Genomic DNA, 15,415 nt, shown 5'->3' with positions numbered 1-15,415 from the left:
GCTGTGTCTTTTGTTTCTGGTGGCACATGGCTACTTAGTACGCCATCTCTTAAAAAAGTCACAATTATTTGTTGTACTTGGAAAGCGTAACGGGTTGAAACCTTGATTTTTCTCTTCCTGGATGTGGGGTCTTGGGTATTTCAAATCTGAATGTGAAGCTGTTTGATCATTTATAAAGTGCTGATAATTTTACTACCTTTGGGGTTACTGTGGGAATTAGTTGAGATATAATATTTTATAAAATTTAAAGAATTATTCTAGAAATTCATGAACTTCAGTCCTGCTGCTGCTACTGTTGTTGAATAGGACAGAGAAAAATCAAGAGAGGAGGGGAAGATAGAGAAGGGGAACGAAAGACACCTGCAAACCTGCTTCACCTCTTGTGAAGCGAGTCCCCTGTAGGTGGGGAGCTGGGGGCTTGAACTGGGATCCTTAAGCCAGTCCTAGTGCTTTGTGTCATGTGCTCTTAACCTGATTCACTACCGCCTGGCTGCTGTTCTGATGTACATTTAAGGTAGACTACAAAATCCCTTAGGCCCAGCAAGATAGCTCACTGAAGATAGTAGGCTCGCTTTGTCTTGCTCACAGCCTAGGCTTGAGCCTGGTGTGCACTGCTCTAAAGGAAGCTTAGGTGCTGTGGTATCTTTCTGGCTGAAAATGTTGGCCTGTAGCTTCTTAATCCAGTGATGACTTAAAACATCAAAATAGAATTCTTTTTTTTTCATTCTTTTTCTTAATTTTTTAAAAAAAAATCTTTATTTATTGGATAGAGACAGCCAGAAATCAAGAGGGAGGGAGATGATAGAGAGAGAAAGAGACAGAGAGACACCTGCAGCCCTGTTTCACCACTCATAAAGCTTTCCCCCTGTAGGTGGGGACTGGGGGCTCGAACCAGTGTCCTTGCATATTGTAATACATGTGCTCAACCAGGTGCACCACCATCGGACCCCGAATTCTTTTATTTTTAAAGAATTTTTAAAATATTTATTCCCATTTGTTGCCCTTGTTGTTTTATTGTTGTAGTTATTATTGTTATTGTTATTGATGTCATCATTGTTGGATAGGACAGAGAAATGGAGAGAGGAGGGAAAGACAGAGAGAGGGAGAGAAAGACAGACACCTGAAGACCTGCTTCATCGCCTGTGAAGTGACTCGCCTGCTGGTGGAGAGCCGGGGTCTTGAACTGGGATCCTTATGCCGGTCCTTGTTCTTTGCACCACCTGAGCTTAGCCCACTGCGCTACTGCCCGTCTCCCCCAAATAGAATTCTTTTTAATACTTGAAAACTAAACCAAATTAAAATTTCAGTCCCCACAATGTTTACTTGAATGTATGGAGCCACACAGATTCATCTATAGTGACCCAGGGTTGTTTTTTCACTGATGTAATAGAGGTGATTAATTCGAACTGAGGTCATGTGATATGCAAAGTCTCCAATATTTACGGTCTACACAGGTTAAAAGACTAGGAAAATACAAGTGATTTATAAATTCTTTCTTGAACCACTGGGGCTTTTTGAGAGGAAATTTTTTCCTCTCTTTGAACTTCCATGTCTCATCCTGGGGTTGATAGAGTGATCATTTAGCATTGGTTTGGAGTCACAGGGACTGGATCCTGGCATATTCTGTAAGGGGAAGGTTTGTCAGTAAAAGCTCAATGGAATTTTTTGAAGAGGTGAGGAGCATCTCACTGTTGGGTCCTTAAAGAATTAAGCAAGCAACCCTTTTTTCCTGAGTTGCTGTAGGACAGGACTAACACCCTTGGCTCTGTGGATGTTTTGGATTAGACATTGGTCTGTCCTGGGTGTTGTCCTTTGCACTGCGTGATGGTTGGCAGAACCCCTGATCTTTTTTTTTTTAATTTATAAAATGGAAGTATTGAAAAGACCATAGTATAAGAGGGATATAATTCCATATAATTCCCACCACCAGAACCCCGTATCCAATCCCCTCCTTTGAAAGCTTTCCTAGTCTTTGTTCCTCTGGGAGTATGGACCTAGGGTCATTATGACCCCATAAGCAGAAGGTGGGAGGTCTGGCTTCTGTAATTGCTTCTCCACTGAACATGGGCATTGATAGGTCGATCCATACTCCCAGCCTCCTTCTCTCTTTCCCTAGTGGGGCAGGACTCTAGGGAGGTGGGGCACCAGGACATGTTGGTGGGGTTGTCTGCCCAGGGAAGTCAGGTTGGCATCATGATAGGTCTGGAACCTGATGGCTGAAAAAGAGTTAAGATACAAGGCAGAACAAATTGTTGACCAATCATGAACCTAAAGAAAGAATATTGCAGATGAAGATTTGGGGTCTTCGTTTTGGAAAAAAGGTAGTAGGTCTAATTTAGGTATATTCCAAGAGGCCTATGACTCTATTAGTTTTTATCTGAGCTTGACATCGAATATGCAGGTGACAAGTTATTGTCTGGGGAGATGGTGTCATAGTTGGAAAAAAGGACTAGAAAGCTGGATCAGGGAAGAGAGTAGCTCCTAAACATGGTGAAAGTATTTAAATAGTGTTAGCTGTGAACTCCATAGATTTGAATCCTTGATTTTTTTTTTTTTAACTAGAGTGCTGCTCAGCTCTGGCTTGTGGTGGTGGTGGTGGTGGTGGTGGTGGTGGTGGTGGTGGTGGTGATGGTGGTGGTGATGGTGGTGGTGGTGATGGTGGTGGTGATGGTGGTGGTGGTGTATGTGTGTGTATGTGTGTGTGTGTATATGGGGTGAACCTGGGACTTTGGAGCCTCAGGCAAGAGAGTCTCTTTGCATAACCATTATGCTATCTACCCCCTCCTGAACCCCTGATCTTGGCCCTGCCTAGCTCAATGCCCTTCCTCTGCCTCTTTCTGATGAGGTAGATTCCTATTCTCTTTGTTGATGTAGATTTATAGCACACTACTCCATTTTTTAAAATTGTCTTTATTTATTTATTGGATAGAGACAGCCAGAAATTGAGAGGGAAGAAGGTGATAGAGAATGAGAGAGACAGAGAAACACTTGTAGGCCTGCTTCACCACTTGTGAAGCTTTCCCCCTGCAGGTGGGGACCTCGGGCTCCATCTCAGACCCTTGCACATTGTAACCTGTGTGCTCAACCAGGTGTGCCCAGGCCCCTCACATTGCTCCATCTAATATGGTTGACTGGGACTGTCTTACTTTTATTAATTTTGGCTAGCTGGAAGCATGAAGATTTCACTTGCTCGGTGCCACTCCCAGGACAATTACCTGGATATTTGCAACTGTCAAGTTTAAAAAATAAGAGTCCAGTGTCTTAAGCCCATCTTCGTCTTTGTTTTTAGTTAGGCTCTATTTTCTTTTTATTGGGGACTATGCAGAGTTTATAGCATGTGTAGAGTACAATATCTACATGCTTTTACCTACATTAACATTTTACCATTTGCTTTAGATTCTTTTTAAAAGAAACATATTATCAAACATAAAATCAAAGCTACCTGCCCAATTAGCCCAATAGCTTCCTATTTCATGCCATTCTCCCTTGGATAATCACTGTCCTAAATCTGGTAATTATCAACTACTTTGTAACTTTTTATTGTCCCCAGGGTAATTGCTGGAGCTCGGCACCACGAGTCCACTGCTCCTGGAGGCCATATTTCCCACTTTGTTGCCCTTGCTACCCTTGTTGCTGTCATTGTCATTATTGTTGTCATTGCTGTTGTTGTTGTTGGATAGGACAGAGAGAAATTGAAAGAGGAGGGGGAGACAGAGAGGGTGAGAGACAGACACCTGTTGACCTGCCTCACCAACCGTGAAGTGACCCCCCTGCAGGTGGGGAGCCGAGCTCTAACATGGATCCTTATGGTGGTCCTTGCCCTTTGCGCCATGTGCGCTTAACCCACTGCATTACTGCCCAATCCCCTACTTTGTACCTTTTAATGTCCTTTCTTCTTCTTCTTCTTCTAGCGTTTGTCCTTATATGTATGCATGTGTCTATAAATTGACATTATCTTTTTAAGAGATAGCCAGCACCTCATGCCAGAACTAAGGGTTGTCCTCAACATTGCCCCCCATCACCTGTCTGCCCTTCTCCCTGTCCTCCTCTATCTCTTCTCTTTATCTCATTTACATAAAAACAAATCTTTAAGAAGATGAAAGTAATGGAAAAAGATGTACTTTTGCTTGATTCCATTTACTCGGTATAAAATGCTCCAAGTTAAAAAAAAAACTTTTTTAATGAACATGGAATTTGAAACAAGCTTCACAGTAAAACAATCACATGAAAATTTAATCTATATACTTGAAATGTTTTTCTGGGAAAGTTGTCGGTTGTAAATGACGATGATTTGTGGAGACTGAGAACTCTTTGGCTGTTCCCCTTTCCCAGGTCCTCTTGATAGTTCCTTTGTAACAATGACTGTTTTAGTATTCAGTCCTGGGAAGAACCTGGAATGTGCATTATTTAGAATTTATTGAACAAATGGGATTTGTTTCTTCTACTCCACTTATCAAACAGATTAACCCCTTGCCCTCTACATTCTAATTGTAACTATTTGGAAACAAAGAGGTGGTTGTACAAGATGAAAATAAGTAAAAATGAGGCTCTATGCCACATAGAATATTTCTCAGCTGAAGGAGGCAGTAATCATTGAAAAAACACACTTTTCTTTTTCTTCTGTTGCAGGCTTCTATAGAGGCTTCTGGTGAAATTCCATTATGCAAGACTGGCTTTCCTGAAGATGTTTACAGTGCAGTCTTATCACAGAATGTTCAGGAAGGACAGCCTCTTCTCAATGGTACTATCTCAAAAAATATGTTTGAACATGCATTGTCTATAACTCTAAACAAAATATCCTTTAGTTTTCTCTTTTCATTTTATTAGTGACTTAATGTTGATTTACAAAATGATAAGATAACAAGAGTATAATCTACACTGTTCCCAACATCAAGAGTTCTGTATCCCCATTCCCTCCATTGGAAGCTACAGTAGTTCTCCCAAGGTTGCAGATATGGGTTAATTATTGTTCTATAACTATCTATTTATATTTTTTTCCCCTATCACCCTGCCTTCTCTTCATTTCTAAGTCACACCTAAACCTATTACTACTCTCTCTGGGTCCTGATGGAGTTGGAGTTCAGAGCCCTCTGGGCATCTTCCCTCTATCATTTTCCCCCTCTGGGAGTATGGACCAAAATACTTTTTGGGGTGCAGAAGGTAGAACTTCTGGCTTCTGTAATTGCTTCTCCACTGGACATGGGCATTGGCAGGTTGATCCATACCCTCAGCCTGTCTGTGCCTTTCTCTAGTGGGGTAAAGCTCTAGAAAGATGAGATTCTGGGACACGTTTGTGAGGTCATCTTTCCAGGGAGGTCAGGATGGAATCATGATGGCATCTGCTTCTTTGTGGCTGAAAGGCAGTAGAATATAAATCAGGACAAAATGATTAATGAATAGGAACCAGAAAGTAGGAATAGAGCAGATGAGAATATGGATCTTAGGATGGAAAGAAGCTAGGAAGTCTATCTTAGATATGTTCCATGGTGCTTGTGACTTTCATAGTTTTGCTTGAGTTTGACAGCTAACTTAGAGTGAACAAAAATATTGTCTGGGGAGATGGCGTCAAAGTTGACAGTAGGGCTAGAAAATTAGATTGGGGCAGAGGGTAATGCTCAAACTTGAAGAAAATCTATGGATAAAATTAACTATTTACCCCTGACACAGGGTCCATATATATTCATATCTGAGTCCATGTTAGTCTGAGCTAGCAGTTCATGGTCACATTTGAGAACATTCTAGGCTACACTCATCTCAGGAACATCCTTCCTGGGTAGGATGACCCAGCCTTCCTTTGTAGAGTGGGGTAGTCCCTACCATTGCTACTTTACAGGGAGGACAATCTCCTGGAGTGTCCAGCAAGAGGGCTTATGCTGATGTTCCTGATGGAAGTGACTAGTGATGGTGGCGAGCAGGATTGGGTCTAACTATTGTATCTGTGTGGGAACCCAAGGGTTCCTTAACTAGGGCTTATGCTGATGTTCCTGATGGAAGTGACTAGTGATGGTGGCGAGCAGGATTGGGTCTAACTATTGTATCTGTGTGGGAACCCAAGGGTTCCTTAACTAGGGCCCCTTCATTTTTTCCCCCTAAATCATCTCTACTGTTTAGCAAGTATTTTTACAATCACTTAATGAGACTGTAGGGACTTTATTTTTGGATTACAGAAGAATTCATGAATCTCTTATGTATATGATTGGATACCTTTTGATTTCACGAAAACTTTAGGTTTCTTCCTTTTTAAATTCAGTCTCCAGAATCCTTTATGCAATTAATTCTTACAATTTTTTATCTATTTTACCTAGTTTGAGGATGATATTTACCAAAATTTGATTTCTCATGGCTTAAAAAATCATAGCAAATCCATTTAATCCATAGCAAATCTAAAGCAATGGAATCATTTTTATCTTTGATAATACACAAGGAACTTTAGTATATCCCTAGGTTGTAATGAATAGCTGTAGCAGGTAAAGTTCTTGAAGCAAGAACATTAAATATATATTTTTGTTATACAGTTGTTTATAGAAATTACACGATGGATAATTCAGCTATAGCATATGTGAATTTCAAATATAGACCTATTTCATATTTATGGATTAATTTTATTATCATGTGAAAAGTGTTGGCAGTATGTTAGATAAAATCTGAAGTGAAACTTAAGCAACAGAAGCGGAATTGAAAGTTCCTTCCTTTAATTGAAAGCAAATGAGATTTTAGTTAGTAGTATTTTCATGGACTTATTTATCATTACACAAAATGTCATTGCAATATGAAAGCAAGAAGAATTGATTAGTAAGTCGTATTTAAATTCTAGTTCCCACAAATTGTGTGCATCTCTGAGACTGTGGTAGAGAGCTGCTTTTAGAAAATCTGTTCAACCTCAACTAATTAATTTACACAGAGCTCTACCACGCAGCTTTAATTGAAGTGTCTGCAGCACTGACAAACCTTAATGTTACAATACCTAGGAAGGCCATAAGCAGAAGACTTTGAAATGTAAATAGCCTCTCAGCTACTAAGGTTCTTTAGTGCAGATTGTCATTTTATTTTCACTTCTATTTAATTATAATTTGTTCACACATATGTGATCTTTCTGAAGTCGCTTTTAAAAAAAGATGTGTCTCTCCACAACATGGCATTATTAATGAGTGGCTATTTAAATCAACTTGTCTTTACACTGCAGAGTTATCTTGTGGGTGGTTGGATGACACCATCAAATTTTCATGCAAATTAAAATGTATAGATGTTCGTTAACTTAATTTGTGTCTTAAAGTGCTGCATATTTGTCATTTTGTCCAAATCTATAAACAGTGCTTGAAGAGTGAAAAAGGCATGTTTAAATATCTTGTGGAATTACGTAGACATATCAGACTCACTAATGGAATTTTGTTGCATGCTTATAACTGACTTTTGAAATCTACATGTAAGTGGACAATTCCTAAAGATTTGTAACCTGTTGGTTATAAATAAACACATGGTCTGTCACCAGAAGTAATTGATGTAAGGTAAAATGCACCGATATGTTAAATTTTGAAAAAGGAAGTCTGTCTTCTAACCATTAGATGATGCTGGTGCCAGAAATTTGATGTTGCTGCTTGTTAGTGTCTTTTATAATCTTAAGAATAGCATGTTGCTTGATTTGTAAGTGTGAAAGTTTGCAGATACCTTCGAATTTGTACTCAGGCCTTCACTGAAAGAAGTGTGTCTCTGGTAGAATTTCTACACGTATGGCATGTGCAGTTGTCGATGTCTTTCTATTTTAGCCTTTTAAACAACTTCTTTTTTTATGACACACCATTAGTTTTTTTATTATGCATAGAATATGTTACAGACATATTTCTGCCCAAGAATATGCTAAATGATTTATAGACTATCTTAAAGCTTAAGCATAGAATTCAAAATATTCATTAGTAGAAATGGCATTTTTCCTCTTGGAAGAAGGAAGAAAACTTAAGCTTTTGTGATACATTAGCATTTCTTTTCACAAGAGTGCTATCTCTAGTTGTATTGCTTTTGGATAATTTTTTTAACCTTTCCATATATCTTTGTAGAGTTTTTTTCTAAATGTGGTGATAATCCAAAGCTGCATCTATACACTAAGCACAGTTCTCATGCCATAATTAATATTCATGAATTCTGTCTTCTGCAGTAAGTCCATTCACCTAGTACGTTTATACTAAAGATGAAGGAATCTGTTCTTAGGTCAACTAGACATATAACTTGTGACTTACGGTATTTAAGGAACGGAGTTCTTTCATATGTACAGTATAGAGTGATTTTCCAAGACATTTCTCATAGTAAGTTTTACCAATTTATGTTGACTTGAGAGTTCAAAAGTTTGTGGGTGTCCTAACTTCAACTTCTTGAAGCTCCCCTTAATTTTCCATTGATGATGTTAGGAGAAGGGAGAGCAGAGTTCACTGAAAGGAATAGTCTGACTTCATAGGCTGTATGTTTGATAGATAAATCCTTGTACAAGAGTTTAATATTTTGGTTTACTGGTATCATGAGTGCTGGTTATTTTTTCAAATGATGAAATGGCAATTTTTGTGTACTTGACAAACATGATGATAAGTAGTATTACTCATGTTTGAAAAGCTATGTAAAAGCATAATGTATAAAAACAGGTTGGAGGAGGTAACATATTGGTTATGTTACCAATATGTTATGATCGAGGCTCTGAGGTACCAAGTTCAATCCCCAGCACTAACACAAGGCAGAGCTGAGCAGTGCTCTGGTGTCTGTTTCTCCCTATAAACATACAAACAAATAAATATTTAAAAACTGAATTATATTTTAAAGAGCATTCTACTTTCTCTTTTTTCCCATTTTATTATATCTTACTGTTGTAATTGATTTTATAGAAAGAATGGATACAGTGACACAGATACAGTGGTTTCATCATTGTTGGATTTGTGTGTGTGTGTGTAAAATTATAAAGAAGACAAATACAATTTTGATTAAGTTTCATTTGATGATATATATACCGTGCTGAATAGGCCTTCTCTTTGAAAACAGCTCAGTATTTAAAATGGTTATTTGGTTCTTTGACCCATTTTTTTCCCAGATCTTTGATTTTTCTCTAGGGATTTGTTTTCAGAAGTAGAATCAGTAGGCCAAAGGAAGCATACTTTATGCAGTATTACTTTATTTGCCTCCAGGGTCGTTACTGGGGCTGTGTGTGGGCACCAGAAATCCACTGGTCCTGTAGGCTATTTTCCATTTTATTAGTAGGACAGAGAGCAGTTGAGAGAGGAGGGGGAGATAGAGATGCGATGGAAAAATAGACACCTGGGGAGTTGGGCAGTAGCGCAGCAGGTTAAATGCACGTGTTTCGAAGCACAAGGACCAGCATAAGAATCCTGGTTCGAGCCCCCCGGCTCCCCACCTATAGGGGAGTCACTTCACAAAGAGTGAAGCAGGTCTACAGGTGTTTTTCTCTCCCCCTCTTTGGGTTCCCCTCCTCTCTCGATTTCTCTCTGTCCTGTCTAACAACGAAGACATCAATAACAACAATAATAACTATAAGGACAATAAAAAAATCCAAGAGTAACAAAAGACAATATACATATATAAAGAAAGACGCCTACAGACTTGCTCCACCGCTTGAGCTGTGGTTGGAACCTGGATCCTTGTGCTGGTCCTTTGTACTTCATACCAAAGTTCAAGTAATTTTCAACTTAACCTGTGTGTCTGTCACCTCTGGGCCACCTGGCAGTATATTTTCACTTTTGTAGAACTTGTCTTTATATGACAAAATGTATGATTGATATTTTCCATGTATTCATTACTGTTTAATTTTTCATTTTTTTGTATTTTTATATTTATTTTTTTATTACCATCAAGGTTATTTCTGGGGTTCAGTGCCTGATGATGAATCTACCACTCCTAGCAACCCCCCCCCACACACATACACACACATTTTTTTTGGGGGTAGGACAGAGAAATTTGACAGGGGAATGGGACATAGATAACTGTAGTACTTGCTTCACCATTCCTGAAGCATCCTTGCTGAAGGTGGGGACAGGGACTCCTGGTCCTTGAGCATGGTAAAGTGTGCACGTGACCAGGTGTACCACCACTGGGCTCCCCCCTCATATGTTTCATTTTGCTATTTCCTCATAGGTGAATCCTGTGGTATTCTCTGTTTGCCCTTATAAGCTAAGATCAATTTTAATAACTGTGGCGGTCAGTTTTACCTTGCATTTTTCTTTTCTGTTTTAAAAGCATTCATCACCAACCCCTTCATTTTACAGAGCATCAGATTGAAGCTCAGAGAGATTATAGGCTTTTCCCATGATTATACAGCTTTTAGATTGTTAGCTATAGATCAGGACTTAGGACCCAGGATTCCTGATATCTCATTTAGTTCTGATGATGAAAGACAGTTTAGTACAACTCAGGGAAAAGTGAGGGCTGATGGGGCTAAGATAACAGTCCAAGAATTTTGCAGCAAGCTTGACGTAAAGATGATTGTCTTCATTCTTCGCTTAACACTATGACCTGTATGTCACCAAACATACTAGAAATTTATCACCATCAGGCAAATTAACCCCCTACAAAATATCTCTCAATTATTGTCACCATCAGTGTTTTGTGCATGACTGTTTACAAGCAGAAGTATTTAGGGCCTTGAAAAATAATGTTTACTCTTTAATATTTGACTTGCACTCCAGTGAATTAGAATTAGAAAAATCTCTTGTGGTAACACATTATGTGAACAACCAAACAAAAAAAGTAACTGCAATAATAAATTTTCATTCTATCACCAGCACTATAAAATAACACTATAAAATAACAACCACACTGTGACATTGCAGAGAAGATCTGGACTGTTTTTAGTGCGGATGTCAGGAATAATTTTCCTGTCTGTTTTGCATTGGTGGTCTGCAAGCTTAGACATTCACTAAGTAAACTCCTCCAGATCTGGTCAACATAAATAGCAACATGCAATTACCATGAAAGTTTCCAGTAATCCATTCATACTCGCTAACTCTGGGCAGTGAATGATGATTATTTTTAACTAGCTGAAATTTGATTTAGATTAGTTTACTTGCTGATTGAGGCTTGCCTGCATTAACATATTTGGAGGAAGCTGCTGTATGGTATTTTCAGATGAAGATGGCAGTACTGAAATGTGTATATATGTGTGTGTGTTTGCTCAAGCGCACTCTGCCATCATGATTTGTTTACAGATTGATTTGTTGATGGATTTTTGGGGTTGTTTACCCCTCAAAGTTACTGTAAACATTTACTATTTGAGTATGCTTTTCATGAAATTTATTTAGGTGTGGAATTGTGGGGTCACTTGGCGATTCTTTGTTTAATTCTTCGAAGAATTGTCTATCTGCTTTCCATGGCACTTGAATTAGTTTGCACGCCTACTCAGAATATATAAGCGTTCTCCTTTTTCTGCATCCTTGCCAACACATAGCTTTCTAAGGGTATGAAATGATATCTCTCTGTGGTTTGGATTTCATTCCCGTAATGACTAATGATGTTTGAATATATTTCATTGTGTGTTGTTTGTATATCTTATTTAGAGAGATTTATTCAAGCTGTTTTTTAACTTGACTTGCTTATCCTTTTGCTTTTATGTTACACAAGTTCTTTACATATTCTGGGATCAACACCTTTAATAGAGATACAAATTGCAAATATTTTCTCCTGGTGTCTTCACTTTCTTGATAACATTCTTTGATGCAGCAAAGTTTGCAACTTTCATGAAATCTGATTTTCCTATTTTTTGCACTTGTGTTTGATGTCATATCTTAATATCTAATTGCATAAAGTTATAAAGATTTACTCTAGTGCTTGTTTTATTTTAAAGAAGATTCACTAATTTATGACACATACACATACATAATAAATGCACAAAGACTGAACTTAAAAGAATTCTAGTATGAGGAAGTCAGGATTAAGAGGAAGAATGTGAACAGAAGGTGGATTAACCAGTAAAGTAGGGAAAAAGCAGTGGGTTTTGATAGCGAGGGAGTGTTTCAAAAGATTATCTGTGCTATGTTCTACTGGTTGTGTGTTCAGATACGGATTGAACATTCACCATTGATTTCATGGCAAGAAGGTAACAGGTCATTGGGCTGGTTCCGGTGTGTTTAGCTGTCAGGTGGAGGAGGGGAGCAGTTAGGGATTAAATTTCCGTTAAAGGGAGCCGGGCAGTAGTGCACTGTTTAAGCTCACGTGGCGCAAGGACCAGCATAAGTATCTGTTCAAGCCCCCGACTCCCCATTTACAGGGGGGTCGCTTCACGGGAGGTGAAGCAGCTCTGCAGGTGTCTTTCTCTCCCCCTCTCTGTTTTCCCCTCTTCTCTCCAATTCTCTCTGTCTTATCCAACAACAACAGCAGCAGCAGCAGCACCACCACCAATAGTAATAACAACAACGATTAACAACAAGGGTTACAAAAAGGGGAAAAAAAATACCCTCCAGGAGCAGTGGAATCGTAGTGCAGGCACTGAGCCCCAGAGATAACCCCGGAGGCAAAAAAAATAAAATAAAATTTCCTTTAAAAAGAATAGAAAAATGGATGACTGTTGAAGAGAGAAGCAGGATTAGTTGATGACACTTTTTCAAGATGACAGTAACATGTTTCCATGATGATGGCTAACTGCTAAATAGGGAGGGCAAAAGTGATGATGCAGAAAAGAGATAATTGCCAGGGCAATGTCATAGAGCAAGCTGGAGAAATGAGATCAAGTGTGACTTAGACAGATGTTTTTATGTACCTGCATTTGGGAACCATTCTTCACACATTTTGTTGAGTCACATCTAAAAATCATTTAAAATTCTTCATTTCAGCTTGATGATTTTATGTCAGCAGAAGATTTTCTGTATAGAAATGGGAGATAGCATAAAAAAGAAGCCCTTGTGGTGTTCAGTGATGTGAACAATGTTGGTAGCATCCTTGACAGATGGTTATCCCATTTCTGCAAGAATGCCACTGTCACTGCCTGAAAAGAGGAGAGGAACTCTCCCTTACAAAGTCTGCTTTATCTTTGGAGAGCTCGAACTGTTAAAAAGCTATTTCTTAAAAAGTTTAGCTGAAACATATGTTCCTAAAATTTTTTTCCCCACTGATGCCTGTTTCATCTTTTGGCACTACACAGACTTAAGTAGGTTCACTTATGCTGTGCAGTCATTCATTTCATCATTTTTCATTCAAGGTGTATTTTATATATTTGAGCATTTGTCATATGCCAGACCTTTTTCATGGAATGGAACATCGATGACCAGCATGCTAGGTAAAGCTAATCCTAGACTAAAAACTTAAATTTGGAGTTCTTTCAGCTACTCAGAGACAACCATGTGTTGGTTACTTAGATTTCCTCTACTGCTGGCTAAACATCAAACAATCACTTCAGTGGTATTTTAGCATTCTGATTTTTCTCTTCCCTTTCACACAGAGGAAAGACAGGTTCCCTCCCCAGTTCAACTCAAGTTGTCTCTGTCTTGCCCCTTCTGTAGAGACCTCCCTCTTGTCTTTAAAGTGCTTGTATTTCTCTCCACCAGCCAAAGGTGAAATTTGTGCTGTTTACCTCTGTAGCATTCTGTTTGCTTCTGATAAGATAATGCTTAATGGAAACTCCTTAGTGTTTTTCAAATGAATCCTTTATCATCTTGAACTTGTAAAATTGAATTTTAAGCACAACTGTTAAACCTGTAGGTTGCTTTTCTCTCTCTCTCTTCTCAAAGTCTCTGTCTTCATAGCATCTCAGTGACCTCTCAAACACATAATAGCCCCAGGAAACATTATAATTATTTTTAAATCATTGAATGAACATGATTAACATCTGCATGACATAAACTGCTAAGCTGATAGTAAACCATAAATAAGTAGTCTTCCTCTTTTTATGACCCAAAAATGGTGGTTGATGTGATTCAGAACACATAGTACTATGAAACTTGAATGTGTATTAAAACAACAAAAATAAATCATGTTCAAATGTTTCCTCCATGTTTAGTTGAGTCTTACTAGATAGTGTTTGGAGGTGCTGTATTTGGATAGTTGCTTTTTTTGTTGTTGTTGCCTCTAGGGTTGCTGGGGTTTAGTGCCTGCACTATGAATCCACTGCTCCTGGAGGCCATTTTTTCCCTTTTGTTACCCTCATTGTTTTACCATTGTTGTGGTTATTATTATGATTGTTATTGATGTCCTTGCTGTTGGGTAGGACAGAGAGAAATGGAGAGAGGAGGGGAAGACAAAGAGGGGGAGAGAAAGACACCTGCAGACCTGCTTCACAGCCTGTGAAGTGTCTCCCCTGCAGGTGAGGAGCTGGGGGCTAGAACCGGGATCCTTCTGCTGGTCCTTGCGCTTTGAGCCACATGCGCTTAACCCAGTGCGCTTAACCCACAGAACTATTGCCCGACCCCCAGATATTTGCTTTTTTAAATGGCATTTTGATTTCCTTTGGACAGATATTACCTATATTTAGAGTAGATATTCATGATTGTTATATATGTGACTCGTTAAAACACATCTGTCTATACTGGTGTTACACTGTTATTTGTAAACAGCTAAAGATTCCATCAGGTGCACACATAGAGTAATCCATTTTAATGTAAGTGCAAATAAATTGAGCATAAAATTATTTGCTTACTTATTTTTGAAAGAATATATATAAAAGACAATCTCCCATATATTCTATTACCAGTTAACTTCTATGCAAGAAATCTCCACCCTGGCCCCTTCATTTATGTGCTGTGTTGTGGCCTAAAGAAGGGAGTTTTCTGTTGGGGAAAACCTTTGATTTATTTTTATTTTTATTTTTTTAATTTTTTGACTTCAGCTGGCCTTTCTCACATTGGCACTTGATTTTATTTAGCAGTTGGTTTAATTACATGTTTGAACCCTGGAAATCTAGAAGTTCATAGTATTAATGCAGAGTTATTGCTTGGTTTGATGAGTTTCAGAATACATAGCTCGGAAGATTTCATAACCTAGTAAGTATTTGTGTGCATCTGTTTAACCCCTATGTGTCTCCTGTTGGGTTTAAGTAAGCCATTATGCATTGCCTTGGAAAATCCAGTGCCTAGCTAACATAGTTAGCTAGAGCGGATAATAGTTCCAATATATGGTTATCACTTTAGTGATATATGTTTCTTTGCAGAATTTGTGTTGTTTTAAAGTCCAAAAATAATGGCTCCTGCTAGTGAATTGATCAGAGGAAAATCTCAGCTGAGATGAATATTGTTCTCTTAATTCCTTTGTGAAACGATCATGCAGATTTTCAACATTATACATTTGTGTAATTATTCCTTCAGTTCAGTCACTTAGATCTTTTCTGGCATGCTTTGTTGACTTGTCATCTATTCTATTAATGTAGAAGGCAATGTAGAAAGCTTCTTGTTGGATTTATTTGGTAGGAAAATGGTCCTTTATGGGGTAATCTCACACTGAC

The 15,415-nt window shown here is 38.5% G+C and overlaps 1 protein-coding gene across 2 annotated transcripts in view; it reads left to right on the top strand.

Moving 5' to 3' along the window:
* The window catches only part of CDH2 (cadherin 2), a 248,652-nt gene that overhangs the window by 32,216 nt on the left and 201,021 nt on the right, over positions 1-15,415 (top strand). For both annotated transcript variants that reach the window (XM_007520069.3, XM_060173647.1), the window contains exon 2: positions 4,630-4,741. In XM_007520069.3, coding sequence (XP_007520131.1) covers positions 4,630-4,741 — 112 coding nt within the window. The remainder of the gene's footprint in view (positions 1-4,629; positions 4,742-15,415) is intronic.

This window comes from Erinaceus europaeus, chromosome 15, assembly GCF_950295315.1.
Source record: "Erinaceus europaeus chromosome 15, mEriEur2.1, whole genome shotgun sequence".
In the NCBI taxonomy this organism is placed as follows: Eukaryota; Metazoa; Chordata; class Mammalia; order Eulipotyphla; family Erinaceidae; genus Erinaceus; species Erinaceus europaeus.
The sequence above is the reverse complement of the archived record's forward strand: the minus strand, read 5'-3'. Positions and strand labels throughout refer to the sequence as shown.